The 22,574-nt window shown below is 38.4% G+C and overlaps 1 protein-coding gene across 1 annotated transcript in view; it reads right to left on the bottom strand.

Moving 5' to 3' along the window:
* Positions 1-22,574, bottom strand: part of LOC120534890 (putative ATP-dependent RNA helicase TDRD12) — a 441,334-nt gene that overhangs the window by 389,425 nt on the left and 29,335 nt on the right. The window contains exon 3 of the mRNA XM_039762402.1: positions 13,102-13,219. Within this exon, the coding sequence (XP_039618336.1) occupies positions 13,102-13,219 (118 nt within the window). The remainder of the gene's footprint in view (positions 1-13,101; positions 13,220-22,574) is intronic.

The raw sequence follows: 22,574 nt of genomic DNA, 5'->3' as shown, positions 1-22,574 counted from the left end.
AGACTGAAATCATGTTTGTGGGTCACATGGTTTCCGCAAACGGCATTGAGCCCTTCCCAAACAAGTCAAGGCAATACAACAGCTGCCGCAACCCACATGTGTGGCAGATGTGCGACATCTCATGGGCATGGCCAACTACCTTGCAAAGTTTGTGCCACAGCTCGCCACAATAACAATGCCATTAAAGGATCTGCAAAAGGAGAGAAATGAATGGAGTTGGGCAGAGCCCCAAGAAACAGCTTTTCAAGGACTGAAAGGGATACTAAGCTCTCCAGAAGTACTTGCTAAGTACTCTAACATGGCAGACACAAGAGTGGCAGCGGACGCATCGTCATATGGGATTGGAGCTGTTCTTACACAAAAGCAGCAAGATGGTTCATGGCGACCCATTACATACATTTCAAGAGGACTAACAGACACCGAGAGGCGCTACGCCCAAATTGAAAAGGAAGCGTTAGCTGTCACATGGGCATGTGAAAGACTGTCATCATACTTAATGGGTCTACATTTCACTTTAATGACAGACCATAAACCTCTGGTCCCTCTGCTCAGCACTAGGGGCTTGGACGATCTTCCTCCGAGGGTCTTAAGGTTTTGTTTAAGACTGCTACGCTTTACCTTTAACATCATTCATGTGCCAGGAAAGAACCTTGTCACAGCTGATGCCCTGTCTAGAGCACCGCTACCTGGTCCGCCCTCTGCAGGTGAGCTGCAGTTTGAAAAAGAGGTGGAAGTTTTTGTTGACAGTCTGGTGATCGGTCTCCCAGCCTCGGACAGGAAGCTGGAGACTGTAAAGAAGGCACAAAAAGAAGATTATGTGTGTAGAAAAGTGATTGAGCAATGTTCCACTGGATGGCCAGAGAAATGCCAGCTAGACCCAGACATTAAGCCCTTTTGGCAGCATAGAATGGACTTTCATCTTGCAAACAATCTTCTGATGAAAGGACACATATCCTCAGAGCAAACATTCTAGAACGCCTGCATGAAAGCCATAAGGGGATTTCCAAGTGCAGAGCCAGAGCTCGAGAGTCTGTGTGGTGGCCAGGCATCTCCACAGAGATTAGTCGCATGGTGGATAGCTGCGAGATATGTCAAAAACAGAGGGTACAGTCTCACGAACCACTGATACCAACTCAGGTCCCAGACCGCCCATGGCAAAAGGTCGGTATGGATCTTTTTTAATGGTCCAAGAGACAGACTGTTGTTTCTGATAACAGGCCACAGTTTTCCTCAGAGCTATTCAAAATGTTTGCAGAGGAGTATCAGTTCACACATGTCACCAGCAGCCCACGTTATCCCCAAGCCAACGAGGAGGCCGAACGTGCAGTGTGGACTATAAAGGACTTGTGGAAGAAGGATCCTGATCATATGCACTACTGGCATACAGAGCCACTCCACTGGAACATGGGTTCTCGCCAGCCCAACTGCTAATGGGGAGAAACCTGCGTACGTCCCTACCCCAACCAACAGCTAAAATGGATCCTCAGTGGCCGGACCTGCTTTCTTTTCGAAAGAAGGATGAAGAGGGATGGCGTCAGCAGCCAAAATATTACAACAGGAGACACAGGTCCAGACCTCTGTCACAACTCACACCTGGACAGAAGGTTTAGATCACTACAGAAGGAACTAGTGGTGCAGTTGTCAGGTCTGCCAATACTCCCAGATCATATGTGGTAGAAACAGATAGGGGTACTTTCAGGCGAAATAGAAGCCATCTTCAACCCACAGGAACTATTACGAGGTCTGGTCGAATGGTGAAAGCGCCTGCCAGAATGGATTTGTGAACTATCAGAGAAAGTAACATCGCACAAGTGTTCTAAATCTAAGTGGTTACATATGTTTTGCTGTGTGAAAGAAAGAAAAAAAAAGTGTTCATTATGTGTTGTTGTGAAAGAAAGAAAAAAAAAAGAAAAAGATGACTAAAGCTAGAAGGAGGTGGTGTAGTAATAGGACTACTATTCCCATGATGCTTTGAGGTATGACCAGGATGTTGGAGAGTAGGGAACTTCCTGCTTCTTGTTGAATAAACGTTTTTCTAAGGTTGCAACTCCGAGTCCTGCGTCCTCATTATACACTTTTGACTGCTGGGAGGTTATCTACTCCCTTATATGTGAGTTTAGAGCATCTGCTACTGCACTGTGTGTAGTTTTTAGTTCTCCTTTACGATTCCTGATGTACTTCACTTTGATCTTGATGGTACTTTTACTACTACTAAAATACTAAAAATCTCTCTGGGTCATCTTTCTACATATCTGCTATGTTCCTCTCTAATTGACTTTTAGTCTCCCTAATATCCTTCTTAATGGTTGCCCTCATGTTCTCATATGTCCTACAATTCACAAACAATACACAACTGTATTTTCCTTTGCAGTTTCTTCTTCAACTCTTTATTAAACCACTGCAGTTTTTTTTTTTTAATTTACTACTAATTCCAAATTTAGGTATGTACAGTACCTGTCCTGCATTATATATAAAACTTTTTAATCCTGTTACACAACTCCTTGACTATCTTCACACAAAATCTTATCCCAGTTTATCATCTTGAGACTTAATGTATTTAGTTTTTGTATTCACAATCTTCCAACTATAGAGAACTATATTATATTAAGGTCACTTGAGCTAATGGTTCAATCACCTCTACACCCTCAATTCGATCCTGATTATTACCAAATACTAAATCAAGACAGGTTTCACCCTGTATTGGTGCTTTAACATACTGTGTTTAAAAGCAGACACCGATTACTGCTAAAAGCTCCTGCTCTTGTACTCTGTTATTTGGAATGTTACCCCAGTTAATATTCGGGTAGTTAAAAGTACCTCATGTTTATAATATCTTCATGTAAACTTGTCTTTTTAACATTACTAAAAAGATATGCAATTCAATTACTGTCTGCATTGAGCGCTCTATAACACTCTCCTAAAATAAGGCTTCTTTACCTAATGCATTCCAGACAAAGTCACATGTCCACACTAGGATGGAGTTCATTGTCAAACTGAAGAAGGATTATGTTTAAATTCTGTTCTGACATAAACAGCATTCTCACCTTTTCTGTTATGTGTATCGTTCTTAAAAAATGTGTATCCCTTTATGTTATACTAATCACCATCTTTGCTATTTAGCCAGGTTTCTGTTAATGCTACAATATCATAATTATGCTCTGCTACATACAACTCTAACTCGTTTTATTTTTGATAAGCCATTTTTAATGTGTTACTCTTTTTACTTTTGCATTGAAATGTTGGGTTAGGATTAACATGACTAAGAATTTTATTTTTAATTATTTGTTTGTTCCTTAATGCACGGTCCTAAACTTAGCCTATTCTAAACTCCCAAATCCATGATACCCTAGTTTAAACAATACTCAACTGACCTACTCATATACCTTACAAATATATTGGGTCCTCCTGTTCAGATATAGCTGTTGTGGTGGAACAGGTCCCATCTGCTCCAAAAGTACCACCAAATTCTCATAAACCTACACCTGGGGTGGGCAGATTCAGTCCTGGAGGGATGCAGTGGCTACAGGTTTTTGTTCCAACCCAATTGCTTAATAAGCACTTATTGCTCAAGTAACACTTCTGCTACACTTTAGTTGCCTCGCTCGTTAAGATTTTGAACCCTTATTGCTTACTTTAGTCTTAAACAGCTGTAGTCTTGGTTTTTAATTGCTCCTTATCTATACTAATAAAAGGCAAAGCCCTCACTGACTCACTCACTGACTGACTGATTCACTCACTCACTCATCACTAATTCTCCAACTTCCCGTGTAGGTAGAAGGCTGAAATTTAGCAGGTTCATTCCTTACAGCTTCCTTACAAAAGTTGGGCACTTTTCATTTTGAAATTCTACGTGTAATGTAGTGTAACATAACTGGAAGCTATTTTTCTCCATTTACTGTAATGGAGTTGAGCTCGAAAGCCATGGGGGGCGGAGTTTTGTGTGACATCACGCCTCCCATGTAATCACGCAGTACGTAGAAAACCAGGAAGAGCTCCAAAAAGCTCTGAAGAAAACATGCATTATATAATTGAGAAGGCAGTGAAACAATAAGAAGCGAGCGAGTGACATATACAACCATATTCATGAGTGCTGCTACTTCGGAAACAAAGCACGGTGTAAACCTAAAGTTTAAATTAAGTTCATAGACAGGCTGCTGCTGGCGTTTGTAATTTAGTGCTTGCCCATATAAGGCCGTCCGTCAGCGGCAATCCAATAGAAACACTGCCGCTAAATATTCATGGGTGAAGGACTGTGCTTATGCAGAGGAAGATGAGATGGTCAGGGTGGTGTTTGGCACAAACTGCAAGAGAAAGTTTTAAGTGCTGGGTCTTAGCTTACATTAAATACAGCCCGTGGACATAGCACAACATGGCACCAGCACAACTGGGAAACTTCGATGCATGTACACCGAGCGGCTCATGTGAACTGACGCAGTGCGCAGACATAAAGCAACAGCTCCAAAGAGTGCTGAACAAATACCGAATTACACAATTGAGAAGGCAGCAAAAAAATATGAAGCGTCTGATACATACAAGCATATTCCTAAGTGCAGCTACTGCGGAAACAAAGCACACGGTGAAAAAAGTCAATGTCCCGCTAAAGGAAGACGGTGTAAAAAAAACCCGTGCATGCAGTGTGTCAGGTCTCAGATAAAGAAGACGACGAGCTGTTTATTGATGCAGTATGAATGAAACCTGTTATCTTTACAATGATTGACAAACACGGAATGTAACTTGAACACAAAACATCCTACAAATACGAACCTGATTGAAAGAAATAATGATAATCAAATCCTTGATGACAGCAACACTCAATAACACTCACAAAACAATTACTGTATATTGACAATCATGTTACGTTATTTTTAAAATGTTCCCTTTTCTTTTCATAACTTCTTTAACACACTACTTCTCCGCTGCGAAGCGCGGGTATTCTGCTAGTTAGCAATAAGATGCAAATGACAAAAGAAAACAGCATTTCTCAATTTAGCTTGTTTCTATTTACAACTGTGTGTATTTATCATGCACTATTGGGTTTAATTAAATACTTGGAAGGAAAGTGAACAGAAAAAAGTGAAGCACTGAGAATAACTCGTCTGTTTTAGACTTCAAATCATTTGGACGATACAACTTAGAATGGAAAAATAAATCTAGGATATGAGAATGACTTGACATGGCAGAGTTAAAGCACTAGCAAGCCATGAAATAAATAATTGAAAAAGACTGGGTTTTAATTAAGCAACTGGGTTAAAACAAAAACCTGCAACCACTGTGGCCATCCAGGACTGACTTTGCCCACCCGTGACCTACACCAAGATTTTAACCATGCGGTAAGCCTTCTAATTTCCCCAGTCTTACCTGGACTGGTGGGTGGCACAGGCAGAACTTCAGAAAAGAATAACTTGTGTGTTCTGCTCCTCATGCTGACACCTAACTAACATCGGCATAACTAACAGACTATCCTTATGTATATCTTTTATTAAAACATGGACAATGACAACCTTGATCCACTCCGACTCTGGCCAAGGGTTATCAACCCTTCCAGGATGGTCTCCCACTTGTGCACTCAGAAAGCAACACACTGTGCAAGAATCTCTGTTTCTGGAGCAAATCTGCTTGTCAATCCCCCTAATTATTGAGTCCACAAATATTACCACCTCTCCCTTTCTGGGAACAAGCTTTGAGGTGGCAAATTGGGGCTACTCATACCTGCCTACAACCTCAGAATCTTCAGAGACACCACCCAGCTCTGCAAGGACCTGAAAAGCCATCCCCTGAAAAGTTCAACATGAAACAGGTCTTGCATTACACTGGCATCATTATTAAAATTTGACTTTGGATTACTAAAACTGATTACCTTTATTAAATTAAAATTAAATTATTTAACTTAAATGATAAAACTGAAAACTATTTTAAGACAAAACAAATTAAGGCACTGCTACAGTTTTTTTTTTACACCTTCTGACCCCTTCAGTTCCTGTAATATTCTCCCCCCGATTGCCTGCTCTTTGTCATTCTATAAAATTAACTTTACTTTTCTTTGTTTGCTCTAATAATTTTGCACTCCTCTTATTCCTTACCTCAAAGCTCTCCACTTGCACCGTTTGTATTCTATTATTTGAATTAACCTTTATGCTGTCGCCCTCTTAACTGCTTTACTTTCCTGATTGCTAAGAACAGCTCAATCTAGAAAAATTAGCTTACAGAATACCCGCTACTAATTAATTTCCTAATGTCTTGTCTGCTCATACAGCCACTTGTGCCTTTTCGGTACCTTAAGCTGGTTGCCAGCCTAGGTACCATGGAGCCCTGCTCTTTACTGTTTTGAATCCAGCAGCTGTCAGATTTTTCCTCACTAAGAAATCATGGTTTCTGTTACTTATAACTATTTGACAGAAGCTATTTACTTACAGAGATGCTGGTATCAGCTAATGCTACTTACTGCCCTTCGTCACTGATGCTATTTTGAAAACAAATAAGTACAAGTAACAGATGGACGGTCAATGTAAATTGGAGTTATTTACACAAGAATAATCTAATCTCATATACTAGATTAGAATCAATATTGGGGTTACGCGTTAACAATAATGTGTTATGAATTCGAATTCAGTTTTAAGTAACAAGTAATATAACGCCAATAATGAATTTATTGAAGTAAAAATACCTGAATTTATAAAAAATAAAAACAAATTAGCATTACTGTGCTTTTTTTTTTTTAAACATTAAAATTACTTTTTATGCCTTCAGAAAGTATTTACATTACTTTGGCTAAAAATAAAGAGCACAAAACCCAAAACATGCATATTAAAATGAATGAATGATTTACCGTATTTACGCGTGTATCACGTGCACATTTTTTCCTGAAAATTAGCATTATAAAATCAGGTGCGCGTCATACACGAGAAAATGTAATTCTGCAATGTTTACTTCTTCTGCTTGGGCACACTCGCTCTCTCTCTCTCGCTTGCGTACTCACGCTCTCTCTTTCGCACTCGCTCTCTCTAAACGCTTACTATACAATCACAACGCGCGTCGTACATGGGGCAAAATGATTTTCCCGATTTTCTTTGTAAAAATTAGGGTGCGCGTCTTACACGAGGGTGCGTGGTACATGAGTAAATACGGTATGTTATCACCCTGACCCTGACTGCAGCAGCAATAATTTTTTTCTTTGTTCAAACCAAAAGGTTGTGTCTCTAAATGTGGATTTCATGTCTCTACTTTATTTTTAGCTGTGGTTTTGGTTAATTTCATGGAGGGCCATATATGGACTTAAGTAGGGCTGGTTTGTGGTGACTGCAAATGGTTTTTGGCACACTGACCCTGAAGGTGGCAAATGAAAGCACATTAGTTTTTTGCATTTATGAGGTTTCAATTATTAAAATTTTCTACACAAGTAAAGCTAAACAAAGTAAAGCTAATATTGGGTAATTATGTATTTTATAACAAATTAGGCATAATTATAGAAAGTTAGAAAATTTGCTTGATTATTAAAACTAGAATAACGCTCGTGAACGCGGCCGAGATAATAAAACTGACTAAAAAAAAAAACAAAAACAAAGCTAACCTTTACAAGTATCATAAATTACACCGGCTGTTATTGACTGAAATCAAATGTATGTTTTTATTCTAACATAGTAAGACTAAGAGCAGTTTACTTCTCAGAACGGAGTGGTGCAGGATCGAACTCGCAACCTTTTGATTTCCAGTCGGCAGCTGATTCTATTGCGCCACAGAAGCAGTCGTAATAAATGGGTGTCAATGTCGCATGTTAAGGCGGCTTTTTGTTTCTGCAGTTATATTTTTGAATCAAAGCGCAATTGTTGTGTTAGATTTGTACCTTTTGTGAAAGTATTTGTTTGATACTTCAGGCTTCATACATTATATAGTTTATGCCTACATTTTGTCATCTACTAGTAGAATATAAAAAACGTTTCTGTTTTAACAATGTGTTTACACAGATTACTGTAGAAACGGAACAGGCATGAAATGCATGTGTTCCAAACAACGATCTATTATTTCCACTCTAAAACTCCACTTCACTCCCAGAAAATCAATCAAGGCATGAGCTGGGAGAAGTTTGTGCACGTTCTAAGTCGGTGAGGGGGATGGAATAGATGACAAAAGACGCTGGTGGAGAGCTGTGAACGATTTTAAGAAGCAATTTAAGGTGGGACGGATTTACGAGTTTTTTCGTAGGCTCTGGTAATTCTAGTGTTAACAGAAATTAAGTTAAGTTCTTGCAAATAATCTGTGGAACAAGAACCAGCGTTTGCATTAAATTTTTTTCTTGAAAGAAATGTAAAAAGCATTGCATTTTTTGGGATTTTTTTTTACTGTGAAATGTGCAACACACTAAAAGACGCTGTCAGAAATGTAAAAAGTACAATAATGATAGTAAAAAAAACAGAATGATCGTCACTTTCTAATTCATCAGAATCACCTACAGTTTCACATCCTTTTTAATTTCACTGCCTGAAGACAGATTCACTTTGTCATCACTTCTGATGAGAGGCTCCTCAACATCTCTACTCCTATCACCGTAAACAGTGTGCTACACTTTGGTTGCTGAAAAACATTTTTTTACAAGACACCATTATTACTAAGCATGCCTAAAAGTGAGAGGAGAAGGTGAGCCTATACCGCAGCCTTGGAAATACTTTGGACTACCACTTATGCAAGACATGCATATACCATTGCTGGAGTAATGCTAGGGGACTACCGTTTTTAGCATTGTCTTTACAGCCTGACGGATGTTCTAGTCTAATGCAAGGGAATGAGGAGCAAAGCTAATATCAACTAATATATATATATATTTTTTTTAACAAAATGGACATAATAAATACAGAAAGTTTGAAAATGTGTTCTAAATATATCCATTCATGAAGCTATAAGTGTAATATACTCCTCCCTAAATCCAAACATTGATTGATTGTTATCTATTCATACAATTACAACAACCTTACATCAATCTACAATACTAACGTTACCTGGGTACTGCCTGCCTTTCTGGAATGCTTCTTTAAGAATAGATGCATCCCTTTGGCAAGCGTGCTAGACTTCTTAGTCTGAGCTTCTGTGTACTCTTCTGATCACCTCCATTTTAACTCTTTGTGTTCATCACCATGACTTTGATATCTTTTACCAGGCTTGTGGTGTTGCCACAGTAATATGCGGTCTTCTGACACATATCACATTTTGCTTCACTATTGCTCAGTAGAGTAAAATAACTCTAAACAATGCTTAGCTTTCTTTCTGCCAGGGCCTCACATACATAGTCCCACTGCTTTGGCTGGTGGACCACAACACGATAAAAAGTGCAGACGGAAAAGCAGATCCCATTTTACACAATATGACACAATTGATCATGTTTTGACCATCAAATGCTTTTTAAAAATAATTTCTAATAAACTTGCATATTATTGAAAATGTGGAATCAATACTTTTAATATGTATATGGATGTGTAAATTAAAAGGGCAGGATCAGAAGCATCAATACTTTAGTATGGATCTGCCCATCCCTAACAGGGAGAGAAAAGACAAACTAGAAAATATATTATGTGGCAGTGCTACAATGTTATCATATGTTACAAAGTTAAATGATATTCAACTTGCTAGTATTTTAAATTGTACAGAAATTGTAAAATGTTGTGCTACTTTAAAGCATCATCAAAAAGGCACAATAATTAAGGTTGGATTATTTTAAATTTTAATCAGTCGCTGCACTGCTCGCTGGCTCCAAATGACAATGGATTATTGCACTTTTACATTGCTCTTTTATGTAATGTGGTGGCTAACTCTTGCCGCAGTAGTTGGAAATCTTATGCGAGTTTGCAGGCTTGTTGTTTTTATTGCAACTGAAGCTGCTTATTTGCATGACGTAATGCCAGCTCATAGTGGGGGGTGAGTCAACCCTTAGCAATTTAAAATATATAAAAAATGTATATATTTTTCCTTTTCTCATCATATAAAGGCACAAACGCTTGCAAAAACTAAAATAATGGCACAAAATGGCTCTGGGAATGGATTAAGTAAATGCTGGCCAGTGAAATCTGCAGTTTTTGATACCAAAAAAGAAAAAAGGTCTCAGGATGAGCTGTAGAAAATTAATGTCATATAGGACATTATGTTTACCTTTGAATCTAATTACATTAATAAAGTTTTGCTTTCAGCATCTGATTTTTTACTTTTTATAAAAATGTGTTGAGTTTAATACATTTTATTTATTCGTAGGCGCCTTTCTAAACACTCAAGGACACCGCACAATAGATAAAACACATTACAAACATAAATAAAAAACAAAAACTAAAATCAAACAAAGCAATTGTAATCAAAGAGAAAAAGCAGTCCCAGCTCATGCTTTGATTGAAAAAACGTTTCTTCTCTTAACAATGTGTTTACACAGATTACTGTAGAAACGGAACAGACATGAAATGCGTGTGTTCCAAATAACAATCTATTATTTCCACTCTAAAACTTCACTTCACTCCCAGATACTCAATCAAGGCATGAGCTGGGAGAAGTTCGTGCACGTTCTAAATTGGTGGGGGGATGGAATAGCCGGCTGCTTCTAGCTTCTCTTTATCAGCACATTTAGAGGACAAAGGACGCTGGCAGAGAGGTGTGAAGGGATTTAAGAAGCGATTTAAGGTGGGACGGATTTACGAGTTTTTTCGTAGGTTCTGGTAATTCTAGTGTTAAACAAATGAGTTTTAAGTTTAGATTTGAAAAGTGAGAATGATTCAATATTTCTAAGCTCAGATGGTAGTGAGTCCCAGAGTTGGGGAGCAGAACAACTAAATGCTCTGCTCCCCATGGTGGTAAGATGGACAAAGGGACAGTCAAGTGGATGGAGGAAGAGGATCTAAGGGTGCGGGAGGGAATGGCAATAATTTTTATCTTGTGAAAGAAACTTGAGCACAATAATACACCTGAAATTAATAAACCTGAACAAAAATGTGAAAATAAAAGCTCACTTTAGACTCCTTTCCAACTAGCTTGGTTCTGAAACCAAACCTCTCAAAAGAGGCTCGACTCACCTTCAGTCTGGGGTTAAGGTGTCAGGTGAACTGGGCTTCTTACTGAGCCCCTGCCATGGCTGCTTCTGTGCAACATAAGGTTGCAAAGGGAAGAACTCTGACTACCTTATGTGCATTTGCACCAAGTGGCAGCTTGGAGTACCAAACCTTTTTGGAGTGCCTGGAGAGGGATCCTGGAAAAGGGTTTGCGCTAGAGACTCCATAGTTGTTATGGGCAAATTCAGCAACCATGTGGGTAACGATGGATACACCTGGAGAGGTGTCATTAGAAGGAATGGCTTGCCTGATCTAAAACTGAATGATGTTCTGTTATTAGACCTCTGTGCAAGGCACAGTTTGTTTATATTAAATGCCATGTTCAAACATAAGGTGGCTCATAAGTGTATTCGGTACCAAAGCACCTTAGGCAAAAGGTCTATCATTGATTTTATAATTATATTGTCAAGATTTGTGGCCATATGTTATGGACACTCAGGTGAACAAAGTAGTAGAGCTGTCAAAGCCTCTATCTTGGAAGTGGCTGCCAATAGCTGTGGCAACTCAAGGACCAGAGGTGAGAGATGCCATCAGGCTGAAAGAGGAGCCCTTCCATGTGTAATTACAACAGGAGACTGTCAAAGCAGCAGAGGGGTAACAGCTGTGGCCTTGGCTGTCACGGAAGCAAAAATCAGGATTCAAAGAGACTACAGAAATCGACCATCAGTTGGGATCAACTGGCAAACAATCAGCAGGGCTTCACCCAAGCTGTTTTTAGCAAGGGTGGAGAAATGCTAACCTGGGCTGAGGAAATAGTCTGGTGGTGCAAGTAACACTGAGGAGCTCCTGAACCCAAAAGATACACCCTCTGTGGAAGCAGCAAAGCCAGAAGCTTATGGGGGATCAATAACAATTTCCCTGAGGGAGCTTATTGTGGTAGTTAAACAACTCCACACTGGCAAAGCCCAGGGGTGGATGACATCCGTCCAATGATGATCAAGTCTTTGGACATTGTTGGGTTGTCACACCTTTTCAATGCTGCGTGGTTATCAGCAGCAGTGCCCCTGTAGTGGTGGACAGAGGTGGTGGTGGTCCCCATTTTTAAAAAGAGAGTGGGGTACAGTTTTAACTATCCAGTGATCGCACTTATCATACTGTCTGGAAAAATTTACACGAGGATATTGGAAAGAAGACTCCTACCAGTGATAGTACCTCAGATCCAGGAGGAGCAAAGTGTATTCCGTCTAGGTTCTGGATCAGTGAACTAGCTCTTTATTCTCACAAGGATCTTGGAGGGGCCAGGGGAGCATGGCCAATTGGTCTACATGTGTTAGGTGAACTTAGAGATGATTGTGTTCCGTAATTGATTCTGTAGGAGGTACAGGAATAGTATGGGATTCTGAGGACCTAACAAGGGCTATTCAGTCCCTATATAATCACAGTAAGGGTGTGTCTGCACATTTGGAAAAGCATTAGTGCTGTTCTCAGTGGATGCGTCTCCTATCCTGTGTGTGATTTTCATAGACAGAATTACAAGGCACAGCCAAGGGGAGGGTGCCCAGTGCATTATTGTTTTTTCCTACTGTAGGAAAAAGATGGACTATCCTCTCTGAGTGGTAGTTGAGTTACTGCTTCAAGTGGAGGAATTTAAGTATCTCTGGGTCATGTTCACAAGTGATGGGAAAAGGAATCGTGACATTGACAGATGGATTGGGGTGGTGAGGGCAGTTTGATGCCCAACCTCTCATTTCTGATGCCCAACATTTCAAGATAATTAATAATATATGCTCCACTTTGATCCTATTCTTTTGTTGCTTCCTCGTGGAATTTCAGTATTTTAATAAAACAATAATTATCAATGATTGAACCTATGCTGACTATTTAGTAAAACTCCTGTTCCTGCCATGTTTTGCTCAATCGTTTCCTTAGTAATCCCTTCTGTTTATCTATCTGTGATACCTGTTAAAATTACTGGCCTATAACTGCTTGGATCTGTCTGATTACCCCTTTAATATAAGAGGATAATATTTGCCATTTACCAGTGGTGGAAAAAAAATACAATGCTCATTAATGTTTTTATATTTACCAAGAATCACATGAGTGCCAGGTCCAATTACTTTTTTCCACTGATTTTTAACGAAATCAATCTGGTGAGTCAGGTTTTCATGTATTTTCATGGAAAACAGAGAGCTGTTCCTTACCACCTGCAATGTCAAACACAAATCAGTTAAGCAGGTACTACATATTTCAGCAAACATTTATCCTTCCCTCTTACCTTTAATGATTATGGATTCCAAAGGGTTTTGTTGGCATCTATGCAAAATGAAATTTTGTTCATGTTTAGGATTTCTACTAACTTTATTAAAAAATTTTTAGTTACATATTTTTATATATACTGTATATCCAGTATATCCATCTATATAGCTATCTATATATATCTAAATATATATGTGCATATCTGTATATACATGTTAAATGTATTTGTATCATATTGTATATTATGCTATATGTAATTTTAGCTATGATCATAAATGGAGTTGCACTGAAGAACAAGAAACTGAACTACACACAACTGTATTAGCTTCTTATGAAAAAGGTAACCAAGACAGTAGTTTCCTTTTGCTTTTCATTCTTTGTTTTTGCTACATAAATCTGTACATTTGTTAATGTATGGAAATATCTTGCCAGAACAGTAATAAATTAATTAACAGAGTGGAGGTCTGTGAGCTATTTACTTCTTCAAGGTTCTAACAAAGAAGCTGAAGTGACCCAAGAATACTTCAAATTTTTTTCTTATATTAATTACATCAGAAAATACAGAGGTGTTTGTGTTCAGCATTTTCAAAATTGTCTTTCAAGGTGGCAGTTTATCTTGATATGGCAGGGTGGACAGTTAATTACAAATTTGCCCACAACTTTGAGCTTGAACATCTGAGCTGTGTGTGAATATACCAACGGTAGTGGAGTAACTCAGGCGTGACCCAAGCTTTATATGAAGGCAATAACAGAGCAATGCAAACTGTGATAGACTACACTGAATTGTCTAAAGTGAGTGTATAGCACAGAAGGCGGCCTACAGAGGGCAAAACACAGTGGATTCTGTGTGTACACAATAAGGGCATAGATGGGATAATGATTATGGAAAATGAAATGAAAAATGTATTGTCTATTGCATCAAACCCTAGCAAAATAAATTATTTGTGCCTGTGACCGGTGCTGATTAGATGAATACACATTAACAACCTATGTATGGCTAAACAAACTATACTAGTTACATCTGAGCTAATCCACTAACATTCTCATTAAGGATGTATCAATACCAATTTTCTCAGACTAAGTATGATGATTCACCGATACTGATACCAATACAATTGTAGTGAGGCTGGTATTCGTTTACAATATGTCCATAAACGGTCAACTTCACTGTTAACATCATAATTTGGAGTAAAATACTTAAAAATTGGACAAATAACTCAAAGTAGTACACATTACATAGATTAGATTACAACACCATTTTTAAAATGTCTCAAATTTCACAGAAAAAAAAATAAAAAATCACTTACTATTAATGTATATAAAGCAAGCCAACAAGTGTTTCAAAATGAAATGCAATATTACAACGCAGGAGTTTAGCTTAACACACACAAGAACATTTCTCACTCTGTATCGCATTTTTTTTAACACTAGAATTACCAGAGTCTACGAAAAAACTCGTAGATCCATCACACCTTAAAACGCTTCTCACTTCTCCGTCAGCGTCTTCTGTCCTTTAAATGTGTTGATAAGCAGCAAACAGTCTACTATCACATCCCCCTACCCTGCACAGTTTTCTCAGCTCAAGTCTGTTTACCAGCGTGTCAGTTGCTTAGAGTTGTATAGAGTGAAAAGCCAAGCAAAATGACACCTTTTATAAATACTATATAGCGATTTGGAACATAATTGGCAAAATGTAGACATGAAGTGTATAATGTGTGAAGTCTGAATTCCAAACATCAAGTAAACACTTTCACAAACGGTTCAAGGAAAAGACAACAGCTTCCGTGGTGTAGCGGTAAGATTTGCTGACTTGTAATCAAAAGTCCCCAGTGTAATCAAGAGTCCTTGGTTCGGTCCCGACTCACTGCTATATTTGCCATTTTCAGCAGTTAGCTGCTCTTATTGTTAATATTATACACTACACACATACACGGTGTACATTTATAGGACTTGTAAAAGTTACCGTTTGTTTTTACTTTTATTCTCTCTAAATAACGATAACGATACATACTAGGTCGCAGATAGTTGACACAGACTGCTCAGCCTATCAGTGCGCAGCAGGCCTGCTGCGCCTTAGAGACCCGAGTTCAATTCCCCGCTGGGGAGAAAGTGTTATTTTTAAGACATAGAACTGCATAAAAGACAGACAGACAGAAAAGTCACTAGACATAAATAAACAGGGAAGGCAATGTATAATAGATATAAAAGCAGCTAAGGGGATAGATAAATAGCTATAGCGCGTCTTTATGCGATCCAAATTAATAACATTCGAGCTATAGTGCGTCTTTATGTGATCCAAATAAATAACATTCAAGCTGATTTATTTACTTATCTTCCTACAGCATAAAATCACAAGTTAACTGCAGAGCTTTCTCTGTTTGATCGTCAAGGGCATGGTCACAAATTACACGTGTAATGTCACGCAAAATACCTGCTGACACTTTAGTATGCGAGCAATGGTACAAGAATGCAGTTAGACTTTTTATGGGTACATACACCACGCTAGTGTTTAGATCTGGACGGTGTAGCGTTGGAGAGCTCTGTAAGCTGTGCTGTTTCTTTGAAGGACAGGTGATTGGCAGGATGACGATGGACTTCGTCCTCTATTCAAACAGTGCCATCTTTCTCCTTTATGCCTGGTGCAGCTGTTCAAGCTTCCAGACACACCCCCCTTCCAATCTGACGCCGTTTTCAAATAAAGATGTGCTACAACAGAGGTGAACTCTGATCGGAGAAAAGAGAAGCCCTCCCCACCAGGTGCAGCTGCGTTGTTCTTATATGTGAGTGGACGTTTCTAGCAGGAGGGCTTCTGTTTTCGCACTAATGCAATATTATTTGAAAACGAACAACGTCAGATCAGGTTTGAATACACGCTGGTGCTGTTACAGAAGGTGTGAGCTTATTCAGTGCAGCAGGACCAACGCAGAGTACATGCAATATTATTTGAAAATGAACAGCGTCAGATCAGGTGTGAACGTATGCTGGTGCCGTTATTCAGTTCATTATATAGTTTATGCCTACATTTTGTCATTTACTACTAAAATATGAAAAACGTTTCTGTTTTACAAATGTGTTTACACTGATTACTGTAGAAATGGAATACACATGAAATGCGCGTGTTCCAAATAATGATCTATTATTTCCACTCTAAAACTCCACTTCACTCCCAGATAATCAATCAAGGCATGAGCTGGGAGAAGTTCGTACACGTTCTTAGTCGGTGAGAGGATGGAATAACCGGCTGCTTGCAGATTGTCTTTATCAGCACATTTAGAGGACAAAGAACACTGGCAGAGAGGTGTGAATGGATTTAAGGTGGGCCAGATCTACAAGTTTTTTCGTAGGCTTTGGTAATTCTAGTGTTAAGATAGAATAGAAGCATCTATGCATGTTCATCTGTAAGTTTGTTTATGGTATTATTAATAGTATGTGACAGTACACTAAACCTCTCACTCACTACACCTTAAAGGTATTTCCTTGACATCTGAGACAAAGTGAAGAACTGCACTTTGTTAACTGACCAGTACTTAAGTGGTTTGTCTGAACAAGAAACTGTGGTCTGTCCCAGATATGTTTCCAACTGTATGGCAGCAGCTACTGGAACACAGCTCATTGATGCCACTGCATGTTCATCTACGATCTCATTAAGTATTCACTTCAAACTACTATTCAGCTGGTCCTTCCAGGGACTTTTGGTAGGCGGCGCTGCATAATCCTGTCCAGCTGCCTCTACGCCACACAATTCCTGCAGCTCCAGCAACACCATCTCCTTGTTCTCTCCTTAGCTGCACAGATATTTGACAAGAACCAATCCTTATATCTATAAGAGGAAACATTTTTTCTGATTATATGCGTGCCAGTTTCATATAAAATCAATAGATAACGTTTGATACTTAAAGACATTTTATATAAGTGATTGAAGAGATTGTTTCAAAATGGGGCTCTCGTTAGGGTAGAAGGAAAAATGGATGGAGCAAAATACCATCAAATTCTTTTTTGAGGAAAACCTGCTACCCTCTGGCAGAAAGCTAAAGATGAGAAGTATGTTCACCTTTCAACACGACAATGACCCGAAGCACACAGCAAAATTGACCACAAAATGGCTGAAGGAGAAAAAAGTGAATGTCCTCATGTGGCCCAGTCAGAGCCCAGACATAAATCCCATTGAAAATCTGTGGAAAGATTTGAAGATAGCAGTCCACCAACGCTTACCATCCAATCTGACCAAACTTTGAACAGTTCTGTAAAGAAGAGTGGGCAAATATTGCTCAAACTAGATGTGCAAAGCTGATAGAGAATTATCCCAACAGATGTGGTGTTGTGTGCAGAATTCTAAGGAAAAAATGAATTTAATCCATTTTGGAAAAAGGCTGTAACATAACAAAATGTGGAAAAAGTGATGCGTTGTGAATACTTTCCGGATGCACTGTATAAGTGTAGCAAAATATACTTCGCAGTGGAGAAGTAGTGTGTTAAAGAAGTTATGAAAAAGAAAAGGAAACATTTTAAAAATAATGTAACATGATTGTCAATGTAATTGTCGTAGGCTTATTTTAGTATTGAGAGTGAATTTGATGATTGTAAAGAGTTTAATTTATGATTGTAAATGTTGTGTATGAGAAATGCACATTTTTATGATGTAAGGATCTCTTTGTAAACGATGTTTGAAGTTCTGCCCTCGGGCAGAAAAATGACTAAGCCGTCTGCTGAGCTTACTCTTGACCATGCAATGTACAGTTGGCCATGTGAGAAGCAATCTTGTGTCAAGTCAATGCCGACCTCTTTTTTTTTTTTAAAGAGTCTGGCCCTGTGACTTTTTATTGTCATAGTGAAGCAGACCCTTACTGGAAATGAGAGGTGTTTGAATTGGAATGGGAGGTCAGAGGGTATGAGAGGGATGCGAGGAATAAATACAATCTCCCCTGAGCCAGTTCCAGTGAAGACAGTTGCCTCAATGAGGTTGTTGTGCAAAGATTTGATCTGAAGCCTGGTGCCGTTAAAAAGATTTGGTGGTTGTAAGTTAAGTAGTAACATAATTGGTGTGCTGACCTTCAAAAGTAGAGTATGAGGAAGCATGCCCAGAGGATTAAGAGTGTGAAGAATCTAAATGAAAATGCAGGAGTCGAGGCAAACAATAACAGGCTTCAAGCAGTGGAGTAAAGAGGAAGGGGGCAGTGAGCACGACGAACAGCTGAGGAAAGTAAGAAAGTGAGTGAGGAGGCACATGAGCACAAGATGTCGTTAATGTATATAGGTAGGGAGCCAACCACGTGGTAGGTGCGCAAACAGTGGCCGTGCGGAAAAAGGAAAGGGGACCGGGTGTGGCCCTTGTGCGTCTCTGCCGTGAAATAAATCTCCTGTTAATGGAAATAAGGAATGAAACTGCCAAAAGGAGAGGTCAGTTCCGAAAGTTCCTTACGGCATAATGGTGAGAACCGCCAAAAAGAAGACGTTATTTTCCAAAGTTTGTTACGGGGCACGGTGCGAAATTAAACATACTTAACGTTTGTAATTACAGTGTAATGGATGAACATGGGAAATTTGGGCTTCCTACATATATTGGAAGTCGCAGAAATAGTGACGAGAGGTTTCCCCTATCTATATATACAGTTTAGGGGGTACACCCGTTCCAACCCCCCAAGTGTTGCAATAGGTCATGAAACCTATTAGGTCATATATATATAGCAAAATACCTGCGATTGGCAGCGGAGAAGTAAAAAGAAAAGGAAACATTTTAATAATAACGTAACATGATTGACAATGTAATTGTTTTGTCATTGTCATGAGTGTTGCTGGCATATATATATATATATATATATATATATACATATACACACATACATATATATACATACTGTATATATACATACTGTATATACACATATACATATCTACATATATACTGTATATACACATTTATATATACAAATCTACATATATATATCCACATATATATATATATATATATATATATATATTAGGTGGGACTCGATTAAAAAATTAATCCAATTAATTAGAGGCTGTGTAAGAATTAATCTTGATTAATCGTATGTAATCGCACGTAAATTTGCCCCAAATCGCAAATGTTTTTTTTTAATTTAAAAGTGTTTTAGTGGGCGACAGAATCAAATAATAGACATGTACATGAATATTGTAAACTGAAGCTGTTTTAATTTCTGAAAAAAAAAGCCTTTAAACTGCATTTGAATTCAAAACAGAAACAAAAATATCATCCCTGGTTAAAATTGGGCAGACTTAAAAATAAAGTGGTAGTTTAAGTACTTTAAGTAGATTTTCAGAATAGTATTGTCTTTAAATAATAATAACCAAAATTTCAACATAAAGTGCAGTTTTTCTTCTGAAAAAAATAAGTCAGAAACATAAAAGGTAATTTGACCAACTTAATCTTTAAACTCTGAGTAACCTTAGCCAAAATTATTTTGTACATTAGGCTAAAACAGTGTGATCATTGAACATTTTGTAATTAGATGTAATTAGAATTACTAACGGTCACGGAAGTCCAATGATCCCCAGTAAGAGCCACAAAGTCCGCTTTCTGTAATGCATCTAATTTTGCTTGCTTTTCATTGTGCACAAAACCATGCTTTTATCAAGGCTTCGTTCGGGAAGTCGAAATGATCAGTCGTAGGAACGCGCTTTATTCCGACTCAGAAATGTGATGTGTGCATCAGTGTAATGGATGTACCAGGAAATGATGCATTGACAAAAGTTCCCGTTTGCTTGGAATTGAAAGTGTGATTAAATGCGTTATTTTTTTAACGCGTTATGGAGTACATGCATCGAAGCTTCTCAGCTGTGCTTGTGCTAATAAAGGGAAACATTTTAAAAATAACGTAACATGATTCTGCGTTAACCGAATATTTTTCATACGTCCCAAACCAAGGAGATCGAAGGTAAAATGAATCAGTAGCGCGCGTACATACTCAGTGCATCCCCTCTGGAATCGAACCTCGAATGTCGGCATTAGAGGCGAAGACTCTACAATTGAGCCACAGCATGTGGCTTGTCTATCGAGTATGTACTGTAGATAGGGGTATATATATACATTTAAATATATACCCGCGTATCGCAGTGGAGAAGTAGAAGTTATGAAAAAGAAAAGGGAACATTTTAAAAATAACGTAACATGATTGTCAATATACAGTAATTGTTTTGTGAGTGTTATTGAATGTTGCTGTCATCAAGGATTTGATTATCATTATTTCTTTCAATCAGGGTCGTATTTATACGATGTGTTGTGTTCAAGTTACATTCCGTGTTTGTCAATCGTTGTAAAGATGACAGGTTTCATTCATCGATTCGTTTCTTACTGCATCAATAAACAGCTCGTCTTCTTCTTTATCTGAGACCTGACACACTGCATGCACGGGTTTTTTACACTGTCTTCCTTTAGCGGGACATTCACTTTTTCCACCGTGTGCTTTGTTTCCACAGTAGCTGCATTTATGAATATGCTTATCAGGCGCTTCATATTTTTTGCTGCCTTTTCAACTGTGTAATTCGGTTTTTGTTCAGCGCTCTTTGGAACTGTTGCTTTTTATCTATGCACTGCGTCAGTTCACGTGAGCCACTCGGTGTACTTGCATCGAAGGTTCCCAGCTGTGCTGGTGCCATCTCGTGCTATGTCCATAGCTTTATTTAATGTTACCTTAGTCCTGGCACTTAAAACTTTCTCTCGCAGTTTCGCTGAGTTTGTGTCAAACACCACCCTGACCATCTCATCTTCCTCTCCATAAGCACAGTCCTTCACCCGTGAATATTTACCCGTGGCAGTTTGCTATTGGATTGCCGCTGACGGACGGCCTTCTATGGGCAGGCACTAAATTACAAACGCCAGCGGCAGCCTGTCTATGAACTTAATTTAAAGTGTAGGTTTACATCGTGCTTTGTTTCCGAAGTAGCAGAACTCGCTTCTTATTGTTTCGCTGCCTTCTCAATTATATAATGCATGTTTTCTTGAGCGCATTTTTGAGGTCTTCCTGGTTTTCTATGTACTGCGTGATTACGTGGGAGGCATGATGATGTCACACGAAACTCCGCCCGGCGTTGAAGCTCATCTCCATTACAGTAAATGGAGAAAAACTGCTTCCAGTTATGTACATTACGCGTAGAATTTCGATATAAAACCTGCCCAACTTTTGTAAGGAAGCTGTAAGGAATCAACCTGCCAAATTTCAGCCTTCCACCCACACGGGAAGTTGGAGAATTAGTGATGAGTCAGTGAGTGAGTGAGTGAGTGAGTGAGTGAGTGAGGGCTTTGCCTTTTATTAGTATAGATATATTTCTCTCATTGATAAAGTCTGCTGCAACCTTGGCTAATGCTGTGCATCGCCATGAGCAATTTCACTGTGCTAATTCTTATGTTTACTTTCACAGTTTACAGTTCAGTAGGCTTTGCTTTTTATCATTAATTATAAGAAAACTTCGACATCACAGACATTTTGCGTTCAGTACGAATACAAGTACATGACCATTGTATTGGACCAAAATCCGAAACAGGTATTGGTATCATTGCATCCCTAGTTCTAATGATATTTTCTCTGTTAATGAAGAATAAAATGCACCAAGATTTTCAGTGGTATGATACATGTGACATTTAACACAAGCTATACGTGACATATAACAGTTGAAGTAGCAGTTACACAGTATGGATATGCAGATGGCTTTTTATAACGCCAATGTAGAAAGAGTTTTTGTTGTACTAGAAATAGACTTAGTTATAGTAGGAACTGATGCCAGGTTATTTAATAATGTATTAGATTATTATAAAGGAGTTCTGATTTACTGGAAGTACAGGATGTTTACAGGATATTCAAAGGAAAATACAGTAAGTGCAACACACAATGAGATATAGAAAACAAATGTAATTTAGGGGATACATGCTTTATACATGTTCTAGTTTGGGTCAGAGCTCATAAGGAGAGTCTGTGTGCAAAATCCAGATAACAGAAGTTAGAATTAGTAGCTCAAGAAGATGAGGAGTAGGTTTTACATGCTAAAAGGAACTAAATAAATAACAGTCCTAATTAAAGATTATCAATTATTTTTTTATTTTATTTTACTTACAGGCACTTTTCAAGGCACTCAAGGACAATTTAAGAAATACATTGATAGCGACAGTCACAACATAGAATAAATATTAGTTTACAACCAGTGGTAATAGAACAATAAAATCAAATATATTAAGTAAAATATAAGTCAAACAGAATAAACATGCATAAAAAGATGTGTTTTGAGGTGGGATTTCAATGTAAGAAGGGAGTCAATGTTATCAATGTCTTG

Source organism: Polypterus senegalus, chromosome 9 (assembly GCF_016835505.1).
Source record: "Polypterus senegalus isolate Bchr_013 chromosome 9, ASM1683550v1, whole genome shotgun sequence".
Classification (NCBI taxonomy): Eukaryota; Metazoa; Chordata; class Cladistia; order Polypteriformes; family Polypteridae; genus Polypterus; species Polypterus senegalus.
The sequence above is the reverse complement of the archived record's forward strand: the minus strand, read 5'-3'. Positions and strand labels throughout refer to the sequence as shown.